Source organism: Erpetoichthys calabaricus, chromosome 4, assembly GCF_900747795.2.
Source record: "Erpetoichthys calabaricus chromosome 4, fErpCal1.3, whole genome shotgun sequence".
NCBI lineage: Eukaryota > Metazoa > Chordata > Cladistia > Polypteriformes > Polypteridae > Erpetoichthys > Erpetoichthys calabaricus.
In genome coordinates, this window is record NC_041397.2 from 182,534,096 (window position 1) to 182,557,064 (window position 22,969).

Sequence of the window (22,969 nt, forward strand, 5' to 3'; positions counted from 1 at the left end):
TGAATCTTGTTTAGTTGCAGAGAAATGAGTTACCTTTCTTGTGTAATTTGATCTTGAAGTTGTTAAGACATTAGCAAGAATAAACTGATTATTTTATTTTCAAATCTAAGGGGCAAAGGAGACTACTTCAGACTTGGTCATGGGACTGATGTGCATGTCCGTAAACCTCAAGTTGTTGAAGGTCTCAGAGGAAAGAAGATTATCCATGTTGCTGTGGGTGCCCTTCATTGCTTAGCTGTTACGGACACAGGACAGGTATACATTTTTGTTTCTTTTATAGATATAGAATGTAATGTGGAAGACTATACCCATATGAACGTTTCTTTTTTGTATGTTAGTGGGTATTTAAAGTTGGTGATACATTTTTACAAGCAATAGTCATTAATTGATGAAGCCTTAGTTGCAAATATAAAACAACTTATAATATTTACTTTTTGCTAGGTAGATATTTTATCTATAACAATTATCAAAACTTTTTTTTTAATTTTCCAAAATTTCCTATACATTACAAGGTCTTGGGGAACCCCAGCCTATTGTAGCAATATTGGGTATAAGGAAAAGAAGGCAATTTATTGGAAAGCACACTCATGCACATTTCTACACCCACTGATACTGGGATAGTGTAAGAGTCAAAGACTTCTCAGTGATTTGAACACAGTAATCTTACTGTGTATACTTACAAAATGTATACATTGTGATAAATTGAAAAAATTTGTTAAATACCAGCAAAGACCATTTTAGAAAGCATGTTTCTGTAGTGTATACAGTTCCAATCTACAATGTTATTACCATTTTCGTCATATTATAATGACTTAAAGAAAGAGTGGGCTGTATTTGTTGTCTCCTTATAAAATATGTTAATAATAATTTAATTACAGTAAGTTTTATGTAAAATCTTTTGCTGTATCTTAGGGACAACACAAAAGTACTTTCTCCTGTGTATTGTCTTGGGTAGTTGTAAAATGATGTTTGTTCATTAAAATTTCTTTTTAAACTTGCTTAGTATCATTCAGTTTTATTCCTCAGATGTAAAAGAAAGCATTAATAAAGTTAATGTTGTGTAACAGATAATAAATGATGATTAAAGTGTTGGGATTTAGTGGGTTGGATAATGGATGGATGGATAAAGTGTTGGGTTAAACATTTATGTTCTTGTTAAACATCCCTTGTTGTATTTAATGTAGTCTCTCCCTTAACATCATTTATTGGCTTAGGTTTATGCCTGGGGTGACAATGACCATGGACAACAGGGGAATGGAACCACCACTGTGAATAGAAAACCCACCTTGGTACAAGGACTAGAAGGGCAGAAAATAACACGTGTAGCTTGTGGGTCATCTCACAGTGTGGCATGGACAACAGTTGATGTGGCGATGCCATCTGTTCATGAGCCAGTTCTCTTCCAGACAGCTCGGGATCCTTTAGGCGCATCTTACTTAGGTACAGTGAAATTTAACTAATATTTATTGTCTTGAGCTATGTGTTCATGAAACTGAATTGAGTAAGGATATTAATCAGAGTGGCTTAAAGCTACTAGTAAATTTACAATCAGTGATGCTACTTTTTGGCTTCATTATTGAAAGGATTTTTTTTTTTTTAACAATAATCCAGCAATGTAAAAACATGACCACACATTGTGGGATAATCAGTTTAAAAATGGGAGTCTGTATCATGAATTAACTTTTGTATTGCCTACACTATAATATGCTGTGGGAAATAGCCCGGACACAGACAGACGGACATCTTTTAAAGTCCAACACACATGTTTATTTACACAGTTCAAGTATTTAAGTGCACAACCCAGTGCCGCAGCACCAATCACCCCAACAGTCCAGGCCTCTTTCCACAATGCCTTTCCTCTTCAGGCCGCCTCTTTCCTCTCCCAGACCTCGTCCTCTTCCACCCGGCTCCAGCCCTGAATGAAGGGAGGTGGCCCCTTTTATTATCCCCCGGATGTGCTCCAGGTGTGTTCGAGCAATCTTCCACCGACATGCCCCAGTGTGGCGGAAGTGCTGGCTGTATCCCCGGAAGCACTCCGGGTGTCCCTGCTCCTCTTCCCCCCAGCACTTCCTGGTGTGGCGGAAGTGCTGAGTTCCAGGGCTCTCCAGGCATTGGGGCGCCCCCTGGCGGTGACCATGGGCCCCTACAGGGTTGAGCTTCAAAGCTCTGTACCCGTGGCCCCCACAGCAACCAGGGCAGTCGCCCCCCTCGTGGTCTGGAGGAGGCATGAGCCCACCTCCGGTCCTCTTGGGTGTCCTGGCTGGGTACCACCCCCAGCTGCGTGCCACAATGTACTGTATAATATGTTTTCTTTTTCTGTTAGTCTGGTAATGACAAATATGTTTGGAGATTTTTCAGTTAAGTGGTTCACAAGTTTTTCAAGGTATAGTTCTTATACTCGCAAATCATGAAAACTGAAATGGCAATATGTTGCTTGTTGACTAGCACTTGTTAATTAGCTGGAAATATAAAGTAATAAATGAAGTATAAACCAGTTTTTCTATATAGTTTCAAAAAAATACAAATATGCTTAAATACTTCACAGATTATGCATGCAAAGGACAAGCAGCATGATGTACTAATTATAAAACTAGCCACATCAGCATTCTTTGCACATCCTGGAGTCTCCTGTACACAAAAGGCAGCACTTCATTACTTTTTTTCATCTTGTTAGCAGAGCTTACAGTATCCCAAAGCACACAGGAAATTATATTAAATCATTATTAACAAAGTCAAGCCTATTTACCTATGGGAATAAAAAGTTGCATTTTTTTAAACTAAGCAAAATGCTCTAAATCCTGGTTTCTCTTTTAGCTTTTCTGAATACACTACGCTCTTGTTCAGTGAGACATACTTTCAGGCTTTAAGCCTATTACCTAAAATTTGTCAATTGAATAGGTTAAAATGTCTCCTATGTATTCTGTGTTATTAGACCAGTCCAGGCTTTTATTGATGTGGACCTCCAAGTACTTCTAGCAGTGCACCTCATCCACATCACTCCTCAATAGTGACTAGACATTGAAGCTGTTTGGTCTAACAAAAGTTAATAACCAGTTCCTTGGTTTTGCTGCTATTAGGTTGTAGAAAATTCTCTTTGCACTAAGAAACAAACTTCTTCACCTTACTTCAGTACTCTGTCTCATCCTCTGTATCAGTACCCTTCATTAGTGCAGAATCATCTTAAAATTTCTGCAAGTGATATAAAGGTGATCCAAGTGTTGCTCACATCCACCTCAGAGACAGTCCTTGAGCCTCAAGAACAACTGGACAGATAGCCCATTATCCAAAAAGAATATAAGTTCATGCACTTATATATCCCTGATCTTACCCCTTAATAGAGATGGAATGCAGTGGAGTAATACAAAAGCAAAATCTTCACAGTGCATTCTGCTTTTCCAAGATGGGAATAATTCTTGTGGAGCAGACAGATAATTGTATCTTCCACTCCAGTTTTTGTCAGATATGCAAACTGTAGTGGGTCCAAATGGTCTTTCACAAAAAAACTTTTATAATCTAGGACCCTCACTGGAATGTCTTCATGATGTGGGACGTAAGAGCCACCAGTCTGTAATTATTAGGTAGAAGGCAGCTGCCACAGCAGTGGTGCTTTCTGGAGCCTTAGTGACAGGCTGAACAAGCAACAAGAGAATATTGCAAAGCTGGTGTGAAAGATAGAGGCACTGTCAACCCCTTGAACCCTCAGATCAGACGTCAGACACCAGATAAAAGTCCAATATGACTTTATTTTATAATAATTATGTGCACCAAGCACACTCCACTCCACTATACTCATAAATAACACAATAATAAATCAATAATCAATCCTCCACTCCCAGACGCGTTGCCACCCTTCCACCCAGCTCAGCTCACTCGTCTGGGGTTTCCTACAGTCCTTTATAGTCCTTGACCCGGAAGTGGTTCCAACCCTGCAGTCCATGACTTGTTATCACTTCCGGGTCAGATTAAAAGTCCTTTTCTTCATCCCGGAAGCACGTCGTTCCTTCTGGTCATGTGATCAGGATGTACTTCCGGGTTATAGGGCACGTATAAGTCCTTGAGCCTCCCTGCAGCGTCCTCTGGTGGGCCCCATGGTGTCCAGTAGGGTCGGGAATAAAAACTCCATTGTCCATGATTCCCTGCTGGTCTTTGGGGCACTTCCATGCTACAGGGAGGGCTCCATCTAGTGACCTGGGGGTATTGGCCGGGATGAACGACCGGCCATCTCCCACACTGGTCAGCACAGGCCTTAAATACTTGAGGACTGACTCCATCTTGTCCAACTGTACTGCCTATGTTTAGCCTCCTCAGTTTCTCCTCACTTGATCATCATTTACAATACTCATTGTAGTGGTTGGAGTAAAATGCATACAGGTGACTGTTGATAAGAACATAAGAACATTAGAAATTTGACAAACGAGAAGAGATCATTCAGTCCATTGAGCCTGTTCTTTTATCTAATAGCTAAGCTATTATGATTGTTTTTATTTGTAAGAAGAACAGAATAAGTTGTTACTTTTACATTGACACTTATATTGAAATCTGTGGTTGTGAAGAAATTCTGCAGCAAACTTTTATCCTGGTTTTGTTATGTTTGCACTGAGCCTTAATTCATTCATTTTATAAAGATGCTTTCTGTTTAAAATCTTATTTATTATTTAACATCTGTTAATCAGTCTTATCACTGGAACCGAAGTACTGACGTTATTGTACATTATAGTAACAATAACTTAAACTCAATTGAAACCTTTTGTTGCAAATCCTAAACAATAACATAGAAAAAAAGAGGCACTATTGGTTCTTTTGTCATTTCTAGTTCAGTTGTAGACTACCTGATTATTCGCTTTACATTAAGTAATAATTGAATGGCCACATGCTGTCTTTGTTTAAGGTAATTAGCTTTATTAAAGGAAGGACTATAAAATCACTAATAGCTTAATTTTATTCAGTAAAATATACCAAATGTTTTATTGCTTATAGAAAAAAGTCTAAACCACGCTGAATTCTGAATTGTAGTGAAATTATTCCTTATAGAACAACATTTTGTTTTATGCATAATGTGTTTTGCCATACATTTTTATCTTAGTTTGTTTATATAGTTTTTCCATGGAATGTATTAAATTGTGACCTTTTTTTTCTGTTGTCTCTTATATAGTACTCCCTTGATTTCTTGAGATTTTGTTAAATTAAAGCTGAACTCTTGACATGATATTATAGTGATGAAAGGCATTGAAAGGACTGTTTGTTTTATTTATTTAAATTTTTGATTTGTTCAATTCTGTGTTTGGTTGAATCCAGTTTCTGCAGTTGACAGCAGAATTAGTAGTCGTGTTGTCACATGTACAGAGTTAAATATTTTATTTACATATCTAGCCAACATGTAACATGTTGCAATTCAGTGCCATGATAAATTAGTGTGTGTTAAAATGCAAAGTGTCATATTAATCGAAAGAAACACAATCAGTTTACCTGATACACTTTTATTACCTGAAACCTTGGGAAAAATGTGTGGGTAGCTATACTTAAAATAGCAAAATTCTTTAAAATTATCATTAATGAGAAATCAAGATAATTGTTATTTAAAAAATAAGTTGGCTCCTTACAAACACACATGGACATAGACATTTGTGTTTTACTGTATACATAATAAAATCTGAAAGATGGTATTAATGATTAATGTTATGTACAAAATACCACTTCTTGTACTGTTGCTTTATGGTACCCTAAGACAAATTTTAGAACCTTTTTGTAATATTGAGTGTAATTAAAAACAAAGCAGTAACTACACAAAAGCAACCAAAATAAATATTAGTACTACAGCAGTAAGTATCTTTAAGAATATTTTATTTTCTTTTGCAACAGCTTGCAGTTATTTTGTGTAACTTTTTACAAATCATGGTTGTATACCATGATGAAAATGTAAAACAAACAGTAATTTATGTAGATTTTTAAAATAGCTTTTAAAAAAAATGTGTTATAAAAACCAAGCATGTGCCTTGAAGAGTATGAATACAATGGCAAGCCAAGGTAACTTTGAAAATAATGCAGAATCATTTGTTATTTGTTTATTATTTTGTGATATTTGGTATTGGAGCTGTAACTTGAAAACATATGCCTCAATCTACACATATAAATATAGTACAAGCCAAATTGTAATTTTATTTGTAATATTTTCTTAAGGTGTTCAGTCAGATTTGGATTCTTCTTCAGTTAGCAATAAATTGAATGGACAGAATATACTGAAGCCCAACAGGCCATCTTTAGCAAAAATCTTGCTGTCTCTGGATGGAAACCTTGCCAAACAGCAAGCACTATCACATGTCTTAACGGCTCTACAAATAATGTATGCCAGGTAACTGAATTTGTCAAAACTTATTACTGCAACTCCTGTTTAACTTTAAAACATTTCAGTGCATTTGCCTACTTTGTCTTTACCAGAAGGTCTCATTATTTACAGGTAAAAGGTATTAGACCGTTAATCAGTAGCCTTCTCATCTGAAGACATAATGAAGGGCATTTTTGAATGAAGGTTATTTAGTGATGTACTGTCCGGCTCTGTGCTAGAAATATTTGTATAGGAAGTCTTTTTGTATAACCTGTTTGAAGCATGTTATTGTCAAAAGGGACTGTACAATAGAACATATAATAAGAAGAGAGAAACAACATGCACAACAAATGGCCACCTGTGCACATTTTCAGCACCAGATGTTAAATACCATATATGCTTACATTTACGTTTTTCATACTTACATTTTTGTCACTGTTTCTTTTACCATTTTTATGGTTAACTTTGTCAGTAAGGAAATTATCACTTGCACTCATTTGTCGGCCACTTAGATTCTTTCGTCATTCACAAAGTTAGAAGTGAATTGTAAACCAGTATATTTAGTCATGGATAATTGTTTCCTTGACAAACTATGAATATTTAAAGGAATAGACACTTCTGAGTGGTCTGCTTACTATATAATAAATAGAACCTTAATATGAATTTTTTGGGTACTATGCAGATACAGGCCTGAAGGGATACCCAGGTTATTTTTCTTCTCTTTTTCCCAGGCTTAAGGGGTGAGAGAGTTGAAGGCAATTGTGACCTTAGAGACCTTAAAGTTCACCCTGCTGTTCATATCTTTAGCCCAGGCATCTGGTGAAGGAACTTTAACAAGTTTGGTTACCTGTTGTTGGTGATTGTCTCACAGATCTGTATTTAACATCCCTAACCCTGCTTAGCCCTTCATAAAGCCTCTAGGATGACCCTACTCCCCCTAAACCTCAGACACCAGAAAAATGTTAGAATTTAACCCAAATTTAATATTTCAAAAATGTTAAATTATTTACTTATTAAAGTACAAAAATGAAATACAATGATAAAACATTAAATGCACAATATAAGCTGTAATAAAAAATAATATTCTTATAACCAATTTGGCAAGGATGACACAGATTCAGACCTTTCTCTTCGTCTTCAAGATGATCTGTCTATCTTTTTAAACTTCATTCTGTTTATATCAAAAATGTATGCTCCACGTTGTTCAGAGCCTCATACTTAATAAAGTTTTGTCCCACCTTGTACTTTTCTTTCTGAGATTGTGTAATACTACTTTTGAAATTAACATTTTTTTGTATCTGCCTACCTGTAATTTATATAATTAAAATATACATTTCTTTGCATTGTTAATATTTCCTTATTTCTAGTTACATGTATCCCAGGCTTCACACTTACTGTTCTTCAAAATGCACTGTTATGATTAAAAATATCTATTAATTATTTCAAAGCATAATACATGAGTAATAAAACCATTCAGTTTTTTTCTCTAAACCCATACAGGAAACTGAGAAACCTTTTAGTTTACATTTTCAAGCAAATCTTAACAAAAAAAAAAGCGAAAAATGTACTCCTTTGTTGTTTAGTAGAATGGTAATAAATTTGTTTAGGTAAGATTTAGACCAGGGCTATTCAATTACAGTTTCAGTTGGGCCAGTTTTTCAAACCAAGACATTTTAACTGGGCCAGACATTTACAGCAGCCGGTAAGCAGCAGGTAATGATTTTAAATTAATACAAATGAATGCATTTAAAAGACAGTTTTAAAATTTTGGTCACATTTAACACACGCACATCAGAAATGTATAAAAAAAACTATAACTGAGCAGAATCTATGGTAGTAACAATACTTTTTAAATAAAAAATAAACATTTTTCTCACATCTGACCCAGGCACATCTCAAAGTGCATAAAATCAAAAAACTGCAAAGTATTAGCAATAACATTTGTTTCCCTTTTGAAATATGAGATCCTCCCCCAATTTAAATGGGTGGTCATGACTGGCAAGGGAGTTTTTTTTTGTAGAACTTAAACTATTTAATTCACACAATTTTAATCACACATATGACAGGTTAAATTTGAGTTCCACAACAACATTTACAGTGCATCCAGTAAGTATTCACAGCACATCACTTTTTCCACATTTTGTTATGTTACAGTCTTATTCCAAAATGGATTAAATTCATTTTTTTCCTCAGAATTCTACACACAACACCCCCTAATGACAATGTGAAAAAATTTTACTTGAGGTTTTTGCAAATTTATTAAAAATAAAAAAACTGAGAAATCACATGTACATAAGTATTCACAGCCTTTGCTCAATACTTTGTGGTTGCACCTTTGGCAGCAATTACAGCCTCAAGTCTTTTTGAATATGATGCCACAAGCTTGGCACACCTATCCTTTGCCAGTTTCGCCCATTCCTCTTTGCAGCACCTCTCAAGCTCCATCTGGTTGGATGGGAAGCGTCAGTGCACAGCCATTTTAAGATCTCTCCAGAGATGTTCAATTGGATTCAAGTTTGGGCTGTGGCTGGGCCACTCTAGGACATTCACAGAGTTGTCCTGAAGCCACTCCTTTGATATCTTGGCTGTGTGCTTAGGGTCATTGTCCTGCTGAAAGATGAACCGTCGCCCCAGTCTGAGGTCAAGAGCTCTCTGGAGCAGGTTTTCATCCAGGATGTCTCTGTACGTTGCTGCAGTCATTTTTCCCTTTATCCTGACTAGTCTCCCAGTCTCTGCCGCTGAAAAACATCCCCACAGCATGATTCTGCTACCACCACGCTTCACTGTAGGGCTGGTATTGGCCTGGTGATGAGTGGTGCCTGGTTTCTTCCAAACGTGACGCCTGGCATTCACACCAAAGAGTTCAATCTTTGTCTCATCAGACCAGACAATTTTCTTTTGTCATGGTCTGAGAGTCCTTCAGGTGCCTTTTGGCAAACTCCAGGCGGGCTGCCATGTGCCTTTTACTAAGGAGTGGCTTCTGTCTGGCCACTCTGCCATACAGGCCTGATTGGTGGATTGCTGCAGAGATGGTTGTCCTTCTGGAAGGCTGTCCTCTCTCCACAGAGAACCTCTGGTGCTCTGACAGAGTGACCATCGTGTTCTTGGTCACCTCCCTGACTAAGGCCCTTCTCCCCCGATCGCTCAGTTTAGATGGCTGGCCAGCTCTAGGAAGAGTCCTGGTGATTTCGAACTTCTTTCACTTATGGATGATGGAGGCCACTGTGCTCATTGGGACCTTCAAAGCAGCAGACATTTTTCTGTAACCTTCCCCATATTTGTGCCTCAAGACAATCCTGTCTCGGAGGTCTACAGACAATTCCTTTGACTTCATGCTTGGTTTGTGCTCTGACATGAACTGTCAACTGTGGGACTTTATATAGACAGGTGTGTGCCTTTCCAAATCATGTCTAATCAACTGAATTTACCACAGGTGGACTCCAATTAAGCTGCAGAAACATCTCAAGGATGATCAGGGGAAACAGGATGCACCTGAGCTCAATTTTGAGCTTCATGGCAAAGGCTGTGAATACTTACGTACATGTGATTTCTCAATTTTTTTATTTTTAATAAATTTGCAAAAATCTCAAGTAAACTTTTTTCACGTTGTCATTATGGGGTGTTGTGTGTAGAATTCTGAGGGAAAAAATGAGTTTAATCCATTTTGGAATAAGGCTGTAACATAACAAAATATGGAAAAAGTGATGCGCTGTGAATACTTTTAATGGTTTGTCTTTAAAATGTGTTTGTACAGAGTTCTTGGGTGTCCAGTAATGAATTATTAATTATAATTATTACTATTATTATTTTTTTCACTAAATCTTATTTTCCATGTTTCTTTGTTGATGAACTCCTGTTGAAGAATTTATTGGTAATAGAACATGTAGTGCGCACGCCAAAACAAACAAAAGTGGCATTTTTGATACCCTTTTAACAAAGTTTCTTTCCTCCGTTAATCACAGAACATCCTGGTAAAACGATTGTAATACACCTTCAACCTTAAAATGCAGACATCATCACATTGCTGTGTGTGACTAAACAGCGGGCAGGCAACTGCTCGTACATGTTTACTGATGGACAGACTGGCATTGTTGCACGGAGTACGCATTATATCAAAAAAGAAATGGCAAGCAAAGATGTGCGAACACAAGGAGATCGGTGACTAGCACACCTTAGTGTTGCCTGCCAATTCAGAAGGGACAACTGAATTCCACAGGACCTTTATGAGTGGCAAATGAATTTCAAATGTTTTTTGCATGCCTACTTTTTGTTTTGATGACTGGTTGTGTCATATTCAGCCCTTCATTCATTATTCCAGCAAAGCATAACCAGCCCCTTATTGAAATTCACCATTTGGAATACACATCTGTCCCGTCAGCAGCAGCATGTACTTAGAAATATTTTCCAGTGCACGTCTCTAAATCTGATGTCATTTTTGCCGTAACTCCCTCACACCCAGTGTTGGATATAAACTAGCCTTTATGTGTCTCAGAGATATGTAAGGGGGAGCCTGTACCGACACATATGTTAATATTTATTCATTGTTTCCCTTTTACATTTGGTCACATCTGACACAAACACATTAAAAATTTATAAAAAAAAACAACTATAATTGAGCAGAATCTGAGGTAGTAGGAATACTTTTTTTCCACTTTTGGAAAAACATTTTGCTCACATGAGCTTAACAATAACCACTTTAATTGCAGTCTGGAGCTCTGGCAGGACCATGGGCTGGGCTACATGTGGCCCGCAGGCCGCCATTTCAATAGGCATGATTTAGACAAATAGAAACATCATTAGGACTATTTCTCCTAAATCTTGCCCTCAAGCTTCTTATATAAATTACATTTCAGCCCACTAGGCTGGAAATTTGAGCACCCCGTCCTATATTGCACCTCCCCTTGCCATCATTCAGGACAAAAACTCTGCCATTAAGCATCGTGAATAGCAACACTGCAGCTCCATGTAATGGCCATACATTACACTAGCAGGTTTGTTGAGACGGAGGAAATAATGAATGGAGCTAAAGGATAAACCAGTAAATCCTTAAAGTGAACCCATGTCAGTTTGCTAAAGACTTAAAGAACCATGCAAAGTTAATACACTAATAATCAAGAAAAGTTTATGCTTTTGATCATATAAGATTCTTGTTCATATTGCTTAATTCTTATATTGATGGGTTTTGCACAAGTGTTTGTAGATTATATATACTTTGTAAGTTGAAGAAAAAAAAACATTAGTGAGCATAATTCATTTATTTGTGAGGTGACAGACCTAAAAGTCATGTATAGGCATGTGTTAAATTAACTTTTATGGAGATGCAATTGTTTATACATGTATTTGACAATCAACGCATTATAGATTATTCACAAAACTAGAGCCTAGGTTTTTACGTTTTGGAAAATTGCACATTTAATTTACTGCAGAATAGTTCCATTTAGTGCAAGTTAGAAGATGACAGAAAGAAGGAAGAAAGAGAATTTGTAGACACCAACAGCTTTGAAAAATATATTAGCTAATAAAAAAGTATTCTGAAGAGTAAAATCTAAAAAAACGGAGTTAGTTGAATACATAAATAATACATAAACACAAATCAAAATGTAAGTGTTAAATACATTGTGTATGTTCATTATTTTGTTTTGTTTGAATATAAAAACGCAAATAATTATAATGTGATGTTTAAATAATGATTTGAAATCTCTTGACTTTACAATGTGTCGTTGAAGACCTTTCAGAAGAAGGTGAAGAAAGATTTCATTTATACAGTGCAGTTATCTACTATCTTCTGGAAATTATTAATCAAAATATAGTCCCTTAGCTTACATTTAATGTTAGGTCGTATTTTATCTCTCTGAGAAACAATTCCTTTTTTTTTTTTTCATTTTAAGTGCTATCGAATTTTTGAATAACCTGGTTTATTCTAACAAAACGCTGGTTTTGACAGAGATGCAGTGGTTGGTGCTCTAATGCCTGCCAGTATGATTGCACCTGTTGAATGTCCATCCAGTTCTCCAGTTCCTCCCTCTGAAATATCCTCGGCATCTAGCCCCATCGATGGTGAGATGCACCCTGTGCTTATAGATGTGGAAGAAAGATTGAGCCCAAACCCTTGGCAGGATCGTAGGGGAGAGGTAAGGAAAGCAAACATTATGGAAAATATGCATTTAATTGCAAACATAGAGAGGCTTTATTAATATGGAGTCATCACTGTAGCACAAGCTTTTCAGTTGCCCTTTTTATTCAATTAATTATTTATTAATGAGTGTTTGGTTATGATTTTCCTCAGGCTGTGTCTTCAGAAGATGCCTTAACCCCTTCATCTGCAGTAACTCCTTCAGCATGTGCTGCGTCGTCACGGCCATTCATTCCAGTGACAGATGATCCTGGAGCTGCAAGCATCATAGCAGAGACAATGACTAAAACCAAAGAGGTTAGTGGTTAATCTCAACCTTTCTAAATAAAAAACTATATGGAGAGGGAAAGAGGACATTAATATCTTTTATGTAGAGACTGGTAAATGCAGCTCTGATCCTGTACAGTAAAATAAAAATAATGTACTGTAAAGAAACAACATTGTTAAATTAAATTTAACTGTAAAAGAACAAATACATTGTTGAACTAAATTTAACGATGTACTGTTGTTTAGGTAAAAAAACAGGTATTTTGTCTTTCAAAGTAGCCCACTTTACTTCCTTATAGGAGGTATTTTGAAAATGTCATCTTTCTATGGCTGAGCACTGAGAGTATGTATCAAATAACAAGTCAATGATGTAATGATTACATCTTGCCTGAAGAAGGGGCCTGAGTTGCCTCAAAAGCTTGCATATTGTAATCTTTTTAGTTAGCCAATAAAAAGGTGTCATTTTGCTTGATTTTGCACTACATTTAAAGTGATTGAAAGGGGAAAAAAATCTAATCATAAAACTAAAATTCTACTCAAGTATCCACTACTGATGAAATGTTAAGAATTCCCCCATTTTTCCAGTTTTTATGGAAATTTAAGCAGTTCTAGTCCAGCAAATAACCTGAAATGGTACACTTTTAAGCGGTAAACATACAGATGTTTAAAAAAAAAAAAAATTAAGTTACCATAAATTTAAAAGTAACAATTTTCAGAGTTAAAGGCCTCTTTCATGGAACAAGTAATGGGTTAATAACCTAAGCTTTGAAAGTTCATGCAAACAATTCCTACATGTGTCCCAGCTTTTGTTGATTACATACAAAATCTCTGTCTGTATAAATGCAGTGTAGAAGAAAACTGTGTTGCTGCACCTTCTGAGTCATTATGTGGACAATATGTACTGTATACTGCTATTGCTGACAAGAAAAAGACAATTAACAAGGGAAGACAGACAGACCATTATAACCTTAAAACATTTAGGCGTTTCCTTTACAGAAATTGCAAAGAAATATTAATTTTATATTATGATATTATTTTGCACTTAAAGCATGAAAACTTGGCACCTTTGTTTAATCATTAAATGAATATTGTTAGCATTATGATAATTTATTATTACAACTCTGTCACCCAGTTCAAACAAGTCATTTTTATTACACTTGTTTTTCTGCATTTTTGTGGACTTAACATAGAACTTAATATGTAACCTGTCCTGACAGAATGATAGTCTGACTGATTAACCTTTTAAAGCCACAGAATATCTATAGTGAGCTATCTGACTTTCCGTTAGTGAAGATTTTCTTTTATGTAGGATTCAGAAAGCCAAAATAAAGCTGCTGGTCCTGAACCCCAGTACCTGGATGAATTCACAAGTCTACTGGTACCAGATGACACACGAGTGATGGTTGATCTACTGAAATTGGCAGTGTCTAATCGTTCAGGAGATAAAGGGAAGGATGTGCTTTCTGCTGTGCTGTCCGGAATGGGTACTGCATATCCTCAGGTATTGAGCAAACAAGTACACTATAATGCGCACAAATTAGAATTTTTGAGCATGAGTTTGGTACTATGTCAGCTATGTAAAATGTTTATATGTGATATTTATTTGGAGATGCTTATTTTTAAGGCTTTTTGCTTTACAATTATTTTACTTGTGAGGTATTTAGACTTTGATCTATAAACAGTTTGTGATATATACATTCATGTGTGCATTCAAGTACAACACTGGGACACGGTGCTAAATATAAATAACAACAGAATGCAATGATTTGCAAATCTCATAAACCCATATTTTATTCAAAATAGAACACAGAGAATATATCAAATGTTTAAACTGTGAAAATGTATCATTTTAGAAAAGAATAAGGTCATTTTGTATTTGACAGCAGCAACACATCTCAAAAACGTTGGGACAGGGCCACGATTACCACTGTCACATTGTGGATCTTCTTTATCGTATTTGTTGTTTCATGATATACCAAATGTTTTCAATCTGGACTGTAGGCAGGCCATTTCTGCACCAGGACTCTTCCACTACAACACCATGCTTTTGTAATAGATGCAGTATGTGGTTTAGCATTTCCTTGCTGAAATATGCAAGGCCTTCCCTGAAAAAGGCATTATCTGGATGGGAGCATATGTTCCTCTAAAACCTGGTAAACCTCTGTACCATCACAGATGCATGGCTTTGGAACTGGTTCCTCTCCTCTTTAGTCCGGAGGACACGGCATCCATTTTTTCCAAAAAGAATTTCAAATTTTAATTTACTCCACTGTCAACTTTGCCTCAGTCCATTTTAAATGAGCTTTGGCCCACAGAAGATGGTGGCATTTCTGAATCATGTTCACATATGGCTTCTTCTTTGCATGATTGAGGTATATCCCGCATTTGTGGATGGCACAAGAGAACTGTGTTCACAGACAGTGATTTCTGGAAGTGTTCCTGAGACAATGCAGTGATTTCCATAACAGGATCATACAGTTTTATTACAGTGCCACCTGAGGGCCCAAAGATCCATGGGCATTCAGTATTGATTTTTGGCCTTGGGCACAGAGATTTCTTCAGATTCTCTGAAACTTTTGATAATATTATATACTGTAGATGATGAGATATTCTTTGCAGTTTTACATTGAGGAACAATATTCAGAAATTGTCCAAGAATTTGTAGATGCAGTTTTATGCAGATTGGTGAACATCTGTCTGGCTTTACTTGTGAGAGACTCTCCCTCTCTAAGAATATCTTTTTATACCCAATCATGTAACTGATCTGTTAAAATTTACCTATTTAATTGCAAAATATTCCTCCAGCTGTTTCTTTTTAGTACCACTTATTTTTCCAGCTTCTTGTTTCTCCCGTCCCAACGTTTTTGAATCGTGTTGCTGCCATCAAATTCAAAATGAGATATGTTTCATGAAATTGGAAGATGTCTCACTTTTGAAATTTGATATGTTTTGTATGTTCTCTTGTGGATAAAATGAGTTTATGAGATTTGCAAATCAATGCATTCTGTTTTTATTTACATTTTACACAGCATCCCAACTTTTTTGGAAGTGGGGTTGTAGATATAAGCGACATGAACAAAAAGAAACGTGTTTTTGTTATTTTGAATACTCTTTATTCAACAGAAATGGTTTTATCCTATTTTTTAAGTATATAGATTATTTGATTATAAAGTAAGCTTATAAACATTTTGCTTTTTTTCATGGATTCTCTCTTTCCTGTTAGATGGCTGACATGCTGCTTGAGTTATGTGTCACAGAATTGGAAGATGTTGCCTCAGACTCACAAAGTGGCCGTTTGTCCTCTCAGCCAGTAGTAGTTGAGAGCAGCCACCCTTATATTGATGACACCTCCACCAGTGGAACTGTGAAAATTCCAGGTACCTTGATTTTACTCTCTTGTTACTAATCACCTTAGTTGGTTGGTTGTATTGTTTATTTATTTATTTATTTTTTAATTAACCTTCCCTGAAAATGCTTCTTTCAATTTATTGCAAGTATCCAGTACATTATTTATTTTGTTTTTCTATCTGCTGTTTCCATTACACATTCACTGAATGCCCACTTTATTAGTTACACCTTCTCTCCCAAGTAATGGACTTCTTAATCAGCAACAGCATAATTATATGTACAGCTAGTGTAGGTTAAAGCAGGAAGGCAGGAACCAACACACTTTGTACGAATGCAGCGTAAGAAACGGCATTTGAATTTAGTATGATAGTGGGCACCAGACACATCAGGAATAGCACTTCTTGTGGTGTTTTAACATCCTAAAACATCCAGCCAAAGGAAATTCAGTGATTCAAAATATACTGTTGATGAAAGGAGCTCATGTTGCTAGACACCCTTTACTTGGATAACAAACTAACAAATGAGTTTTACATTGTTCCATAGAAAAATAGATTTAGAAATGCTCACGTTTTCTTCCCTGTTACAAAATAAACAAGATAGTCAAAGATACAACCAACTCTGCACCAGTTAGTAACAAAGTACAGTATGTAGAAATTATTACTGAGGTAAGGAACACTGGACACTGCAGGAGTTGGGAATGCATTGCCTTTTCTGATAAATTTCAGTTAATATTTTTTTCAAACTAAGACAGAAACAGAATGTGGTGAATGGTTTCTTTAGGCCAGCTGTCAAAATGCCTTCTGGTAGTTGTGATGTTTGTGGTCTGTTGTTCATTTTTCTTTGTGGTACCCACATGGTATCTTGGATTGATTACAACAACATTTAAACACTTTGGGATATTTGATCATTATTGTCAGTCATGTGCCTTTCTTGTTCAGAGGATTGTATTTTTTTGAATACTAAATTTTACATTAGAATATGCCTTGTGCAGGAATAGTTGTAGGAAAATCCAGCTAAATGAGTGAACCAGATGTCATTTCAATTTAACATATGTGTAGCTGCAAAAATATAAGGTGTCATCAGACACGGGTAAGATGCGTGTCAAAAGAATTCACAGAGTCCAAGAGTTCGTTTTAAAGGTTTTTAGTGAAAGTTAAAAGTGAACAATCCAAACAAGAATAAAAGAAAAAATAGTTACACACGTAGAATAAAAGTCAAAAAAAAAAGGGGAAAAATAAATCTTCTATAAACTTAGCTTTTCTTGAAAGACTTTAGTATTTTTATACTTAAAGGTTCTTAATTTCTTCTTTCCTACATAAAGGTTCTTAATTTCTTCTTGTGTACTTAAAGGTTCTTAATTTCTTCTTTCCTACTTAAAGGTTCTTAATTTGTTCTTTTCTACTTAAAGGTTCTTAATTTGTTCTTTTCTACTTAAAGGCTCGTAAGCAGGTTGGCACATAGGCAAATGTCCAGGCACGATAACGTGCGGTCACGGTTAAAAACCGTATGCCTCTACAAGGCAAGGCTGACACTAACTAACTGAAGAATAATGTTTACTCCAAGCTATTAGAAATGGCAAGAACATACCAAAACGATTCTATTCACGGGGGTTATAGGAACCTTCCATAGTCTATGCATTGTCATCTAATAAACATTCATGAATCTTATAGAACAAGGAAAATGGCTCTTACAATATGCAAGATGAGATGGTGGTGGCTATCAGCTCTTTGTTTTTCTTTGAATGAACTTGTTTCAATTAAAAGTCAGATTTTTCTCATTTTTTCAGTGCAAGATGACAGTTTTTCAGCAAACAGCGATTTTTTTTTCTAATCCTTCTTACTAATTTTTAAATGTGGTGCCAGTAATATTGGAGGGCACTGTATATAGATAGAAGAAATAATAATATTAGATAGATAGATAGATAGATAGATAGATAGATAGATAGATAGATAGATAGATAGATAGATAGATAGATAGATAGATAGATAGATACTTAGGCTACTTCATGCTTTCAGATAACAGTAGTAAACATCACTGCCCACATAAACATTTTTATACACAAATGGTGTTTGATTAAAGCATATGAAAATTATTACTTTGAAAGTGTTCACATTTAAAGGGATTTTTATCAATTTATTGTTAAGGTGCTGAAGGCCTCCGGGTAGAGTTTGATCGTCAGTGCTCAACAGAGAGGAGACATGATCCTCTTACTATAATGGATGGAGCTAACCGCATAGTGTCTGTCAGATCTGGTAAGAAAACTTTTTTTGTTTATTTGTGGTTGCTTTGGAAGAATTATATTTTTGGCTTGATGCGTTTGCATTGAAAAATGCCTATGTTAATTTAATCAATAGGAGTATGATATGTAAAATATACGCACATCTTTACTGTATATAGAGAGTACATCTGGAAAGGGTTGAATTGTGATTTGACTGTTATGCTCTAAACACAACAAATTCTTCCTTTGAAAAAAGTGATTTGTTAAAAAGGTAACTAGAAAATCTAACTTTTTTTTGTATTTACAATCTTTTGTGTAAAAGATTGTGCATAACTGAATCTTTACTATCCTTCATCAATGCCTCTTTTATCATACTATTCTAAACTCTTCTATTAAGTGATACCTAATTTTTGCTTGCTTAAGGTGAGTAGCTCATCTCTAAGCATTCTCTAATGCTGTTAGGTTCATTCTTATTATTAAAACCAAAACAGCACAGTTTCTTTTTACTAAAATATTATAACCCAACATTTTGTTTAACTTTTTAAAATAGTTACACTCTATGATTGGAGACAGCACAGAATATCAATGTCTTTCCCATAAACTGAGAAAGTAAAAGTGCTTCATTTTAGTTTGACATCTTTGAACTTTATCACATGACCCTGGTGCAAGTTCTACTTTCCCACATTTTTTGTTATTTATTTTTGGCAGTCAGCTTACAAGATGACATTATAATAATATTGGTAACATATCCAATCCATTTGCCTTTACAATTGGAGCAGAAGCAGGTGACTTGCTCAAGGTCACAAAGTGAGTCAGAGGCAGGCATTGCAGCGTCTTAGCCAATACACTGCACAGTTAGCATGGCTAAGCAGCAGTTGTTTGCTTTCCCAAAACATTTTTGATTTTTTACTATTGTCTTAATATTACTTGTCTACTTTCCATTGTAGAGGTACATCTGACAACAATGTTATGGTGTTTATATTACAACCAGTAACGATGCACTGCACAATAACATACAGTGAATACACTTGACTTGAACATTCATAGTTTTCATACTCTTTCTCTGTATGTTTAGTATTCATTTCCTCAGAGCTTGATGCACTTGCTGCTTACTTTCTCCTCCTTTTCTCCACTCTAGTGGCCCGCTATATCTCTTCTTTCATCTGCATCTTTTTGCGTTAAAACTAATTAAGTCAGTGTTTGTGTTGCAATTACTTATTACGATTTCTTTAACTTTTCACTTAAGCTGGGACTTAAGTCTTCAATCTGCCTCAAGAATGATTTAAGATATGAAGAAGTAGGGCAAGTGACAATGAAGGTGGTAGGGACAAGAATAGCGCCCAAACACAAGCGCCGCATAGCTGCCCTGCTGGCTGCTGCAGAGAGTTGATTCTACAATAAAACAAAAATACAAAGAGGAGTAACCTTGGAGGTCAATCATCACCCCGAAAGCAGATAGCAGACATCACGTAGTATATGTGTACCAACTTTCATGTCAATAGGTCAAACGGTTTGCAAGCTACAGGTGATTTAAAATCGTGGACAGACAAACGAACAGCCACGGTAGCGTATTATACACTAATGCTCATATCACCTTTAATGCTTAACAACAGTGACTTAGATGTATAGAATTCATTAATCTTGCTCTGTTCTGCATGTGAAGATGTGAAACAATTTTATGTTTTATCTTTACAGGAAGAGAATGGTCTGATTGGTCAAGTGAACTCCGAATTCCAGGAGATGAGCTGAAGTGGAAGTTTACAAGCGATGGTTCAGTGAATGGTTGGGGTTGGCGCTTTACAGTTTATCCAATCATGCCAGCTGCAGGTTGGTAACATTTAGTAATAATGCATTTGTACATAATTGAAATGTCAGTCAGTCAGTTATTGTCCAACCCGCTATATCCTAACACAGGGTCACGGGGGTCTGCTGGAGCCAATCCCAGCCAACACAGGGCGCAAGGCAGGAACAAACCCCGGGCAGGGCGCCAGCCCACCACAGGGCACACACACCAAGCACACACTAGAGACAATTTAGGATCACCAATACACCTAACCTGCCTGTCCTTGGACTGTGGGAGGAAACCGGAGCACCCGGAGGAAACCCACGCAGACACGGGGAGAACATGCAAACTCCACGCAGAGAGGAGCGAACCCAGGTCTCTTTACTGCAAGGCAGCAGCGTTACCACTGCGCCACCATGCCGCCCTTAATTCAAATGTTTTTTTCAGAATTTTATATGTCTCTACCAGTTACCCTGTATTTTATGTATAATACAAGTTTAAACCTTGATATATTACAGAGACAAAAAATGAATAGTCATCTTCAAATATCATACAAATCTACCATGGGAAATGCATTTTTCCTTATCCTTGGATGATACTGTACAGAAAAACATTAAGACCAGCAAATTAATGTGTGATGTCATCATGCGATTATTATTAAAAACTGTGGCTCACAGTCCAAATGTTGGATCCCTTTAATTAATATGGTGATTTTTTTTTTTGAGAATAATGAGGGCTAAGGATTTTGAGATGGTGTTAGGGCTATTTGATTTGAATTTTGGGCAGTTTTTCTTTTGAAATGAAATGCTTGGTTTTCTCACATTTATCTTCAGTATTTTGCACTGGCTTGAGGCTAGAGATCTGCGCTGGCAATTGGAAGGTTGCTAGTTTGAATCCCAGAAACACCAAAGTGACTATACTTCGTTGGGCCCTTGAGTAAGGCCCTTAACCTGCAATTGTGTAGTCCTGGGTATGACATTAGCTTTCATCCAGCTCTACAAGCAGGTCCTCCATCTTGCAGGGAAAACTTGGGGGTTGATGGCAGGATTGACACTCAAGCCACTGTTTAAAAAAAAAAAAAAACTGTAAAACTGAGCTGAGTCTGTCTGCATTTCCAGTATCATAAGAAGTCTGTCTGCATTTTCAGTATCATGCACCATAATGTGGAATGCAGGCAAGATCGGAAAAAAAAATGTTCAAGTCACAACTCATTTAAATGGCATAGCATTTACAAATAGTGATGTTTTCATGTACTAATTTGTGTGTGTGCATGTGCAAGAAAGGCAGAGACAGATTCAGGTGGTTACTGGAATATAAAATAAACACTTTCGCAAAGGTATAACAACAAAACAAGTGTGCTTTTTTTCAACAATGAAACTAAAGAACAAAAAATTCAAGTGAAAACGAGACACCAAGTAGACGTGATTCACCAGCGTTTGTGTGTCTGCTTACACCCCTTCAGCAATATCTTTTACAGGTAGCAAAAGTTTACACCAGCTGTTACAGAGTGAAATCAAAGGCTTCTTCTTTTTTGAGCGTGTATACCGTCAGCATGACACTGCCAGATCTAAACACTAGTGTGGTGAATTGCTCGCAAACTAAAGTGACTTTAGCTGCTGGTGGAAGTTCCATTTTACTTTATAGTGCCAAGCAGAGTTGTGTTGTGCTGCAGCAGTCTATTAGCCAGTGAAAGTGCTGTGAAGAAGCTGTCTTTTGTTACGTTCCTGCATTTGTCAAGTTTGATAGTGGTCACGGAACATTGTGTCTTTGATTGCCGGTACAACAAATAGTTCTGAGCAGGCATCAATCACAGTACCAACTGTGGTTATCGCTGCTCTTGTGAAAAGAATGGTGATACACGGCATCAACTCAGAGAGGGAGAGACAAGTTCGTTGTACCACGTGAACGTCACTGTGAGAATAAAACTGAATAATAATAAAACAAGCACTAACTTTTACAAGTAGCCAAAATTTACACCGGGTGTTACAGACTCAAATCAAATGTATGTTTTTATTATATTATAGTAATAGTAATGATAGCAGCTCACTACTTAAAACAGGGAGTGCCGGGACTCAAACCTGCAAGCTTTCGGTTAAAAGGCAGCAGCTCACCTCTGTACCATCCAGGAATGCATCTATGCTTTCTGTCAATTTACATATGAGCTTGGGTTTGTAACTCATTGACAGCAACATGTAAATTGAATGATTTATTTTATTTTATTTTTCTTTACTTTGGTCATATTCTTGAATAAAAGCGCACATGTTTATTTGATACGTGGACTAACGTCTTCACACATTATACACTTCACGTCATTATTAGTATAACATGGAAAAAGTTTCTGCATAAGGTATGTGTTCAATATTTCTTGCCTTGCATTTCCTTTCATCCTTCACTTACTCAGATCTTTGTAGACACAGAACACACATGAAATGCATAAGTTCCAAATAACGATATACTGTACTGTATTATTTACCCTATACAACTTCAGCCAGCTCACATCCAGATAAGGAGCTTTGGCTTGAGGTGGGAGAACTTTTTGCCTGAGTTGACCTGGGGGGGGGGTGTGGGTCAGGGGGATTTGTTTCAGAATGTGCTGCTTGAGCTGATCGACACATTTATAAAACAAAAGACGCTGATGGAGAGGTGCAAAGGAATTTAAGGTGGGCGGGGATTACAAGTTTTTTTGTAGGCTTCAGGGATTCTAGTGTTAAACGTTAAAGTAGCCAAAACAGTTTTGCATTAACAGCAGTAATTCCTTTCTAATAGGGAAACTGGCTTGAATAAAAGCCACCTGCCACTACAGCCATCCAAGACTGACATCTTCAAAAAAGGAAAATCTGCAATATCAGAAAGGAATGATGGAAGTGCTAACAAAGCAAATAATTAAATAACATGTTA

General features: G+C 36.4%; 1 protein-coding gene across 5 annotated transcripts in view; it reads left to right on the top strand.

Moving 5' to 3' along the window:
- Nucleotides 1–22,969, top strand: part of herc2 (HECT and RLD domain containing E3 ubiquitin protein ligase 2) — a 488,151-nt gene that overhangs the window by 388,707 nt on the left and 76,475 nt on the right. For all 5 annotated transcript variants that reach the window (XM_051927044.1, XM_051927043.1, XM_051927046.1 and 2 more), the window contains exons 64-72: nucleotides 111–255; nucleotides 1,215–1,440; nucleotides 6,178–6,349; nucleotides 12,267–12,453; nucleotides 12,609–12,752; nucleotides 14,032–14,223; nucleotides 15,946–16,099; nucleotides 18,215–18,322; nucleotides 19,984–20,115. In XM_051927044.1, the coding sequence (XP_051783004.1) occupies nucleotides 111–255; nucleotides 1,215–1,440; nucleotides 6,178–6,349; nucleotides 12,267–12,453; nucleotides 12,609–12,752; nucleotides 14,032–14,223; nucleotides 15,946–16,099; nucleotides 18,215–18,322; nucleotides 19,984–20,115 (1,460 nt within the window). The remainder of the gene's footprint in view (nucleotides 1–110; nucleotides 256–1,214; nucleotides 1,441–6,177; nucleotides 6,350–12,266; nucleotides 12,454–12,608; nucleotides 12,753–14,031; nucleotides 14,224–15,945; nucleotides 16,100–18,214; nucleotides 18,323–19,983; nucleotides 20,116–22,969) is intronic.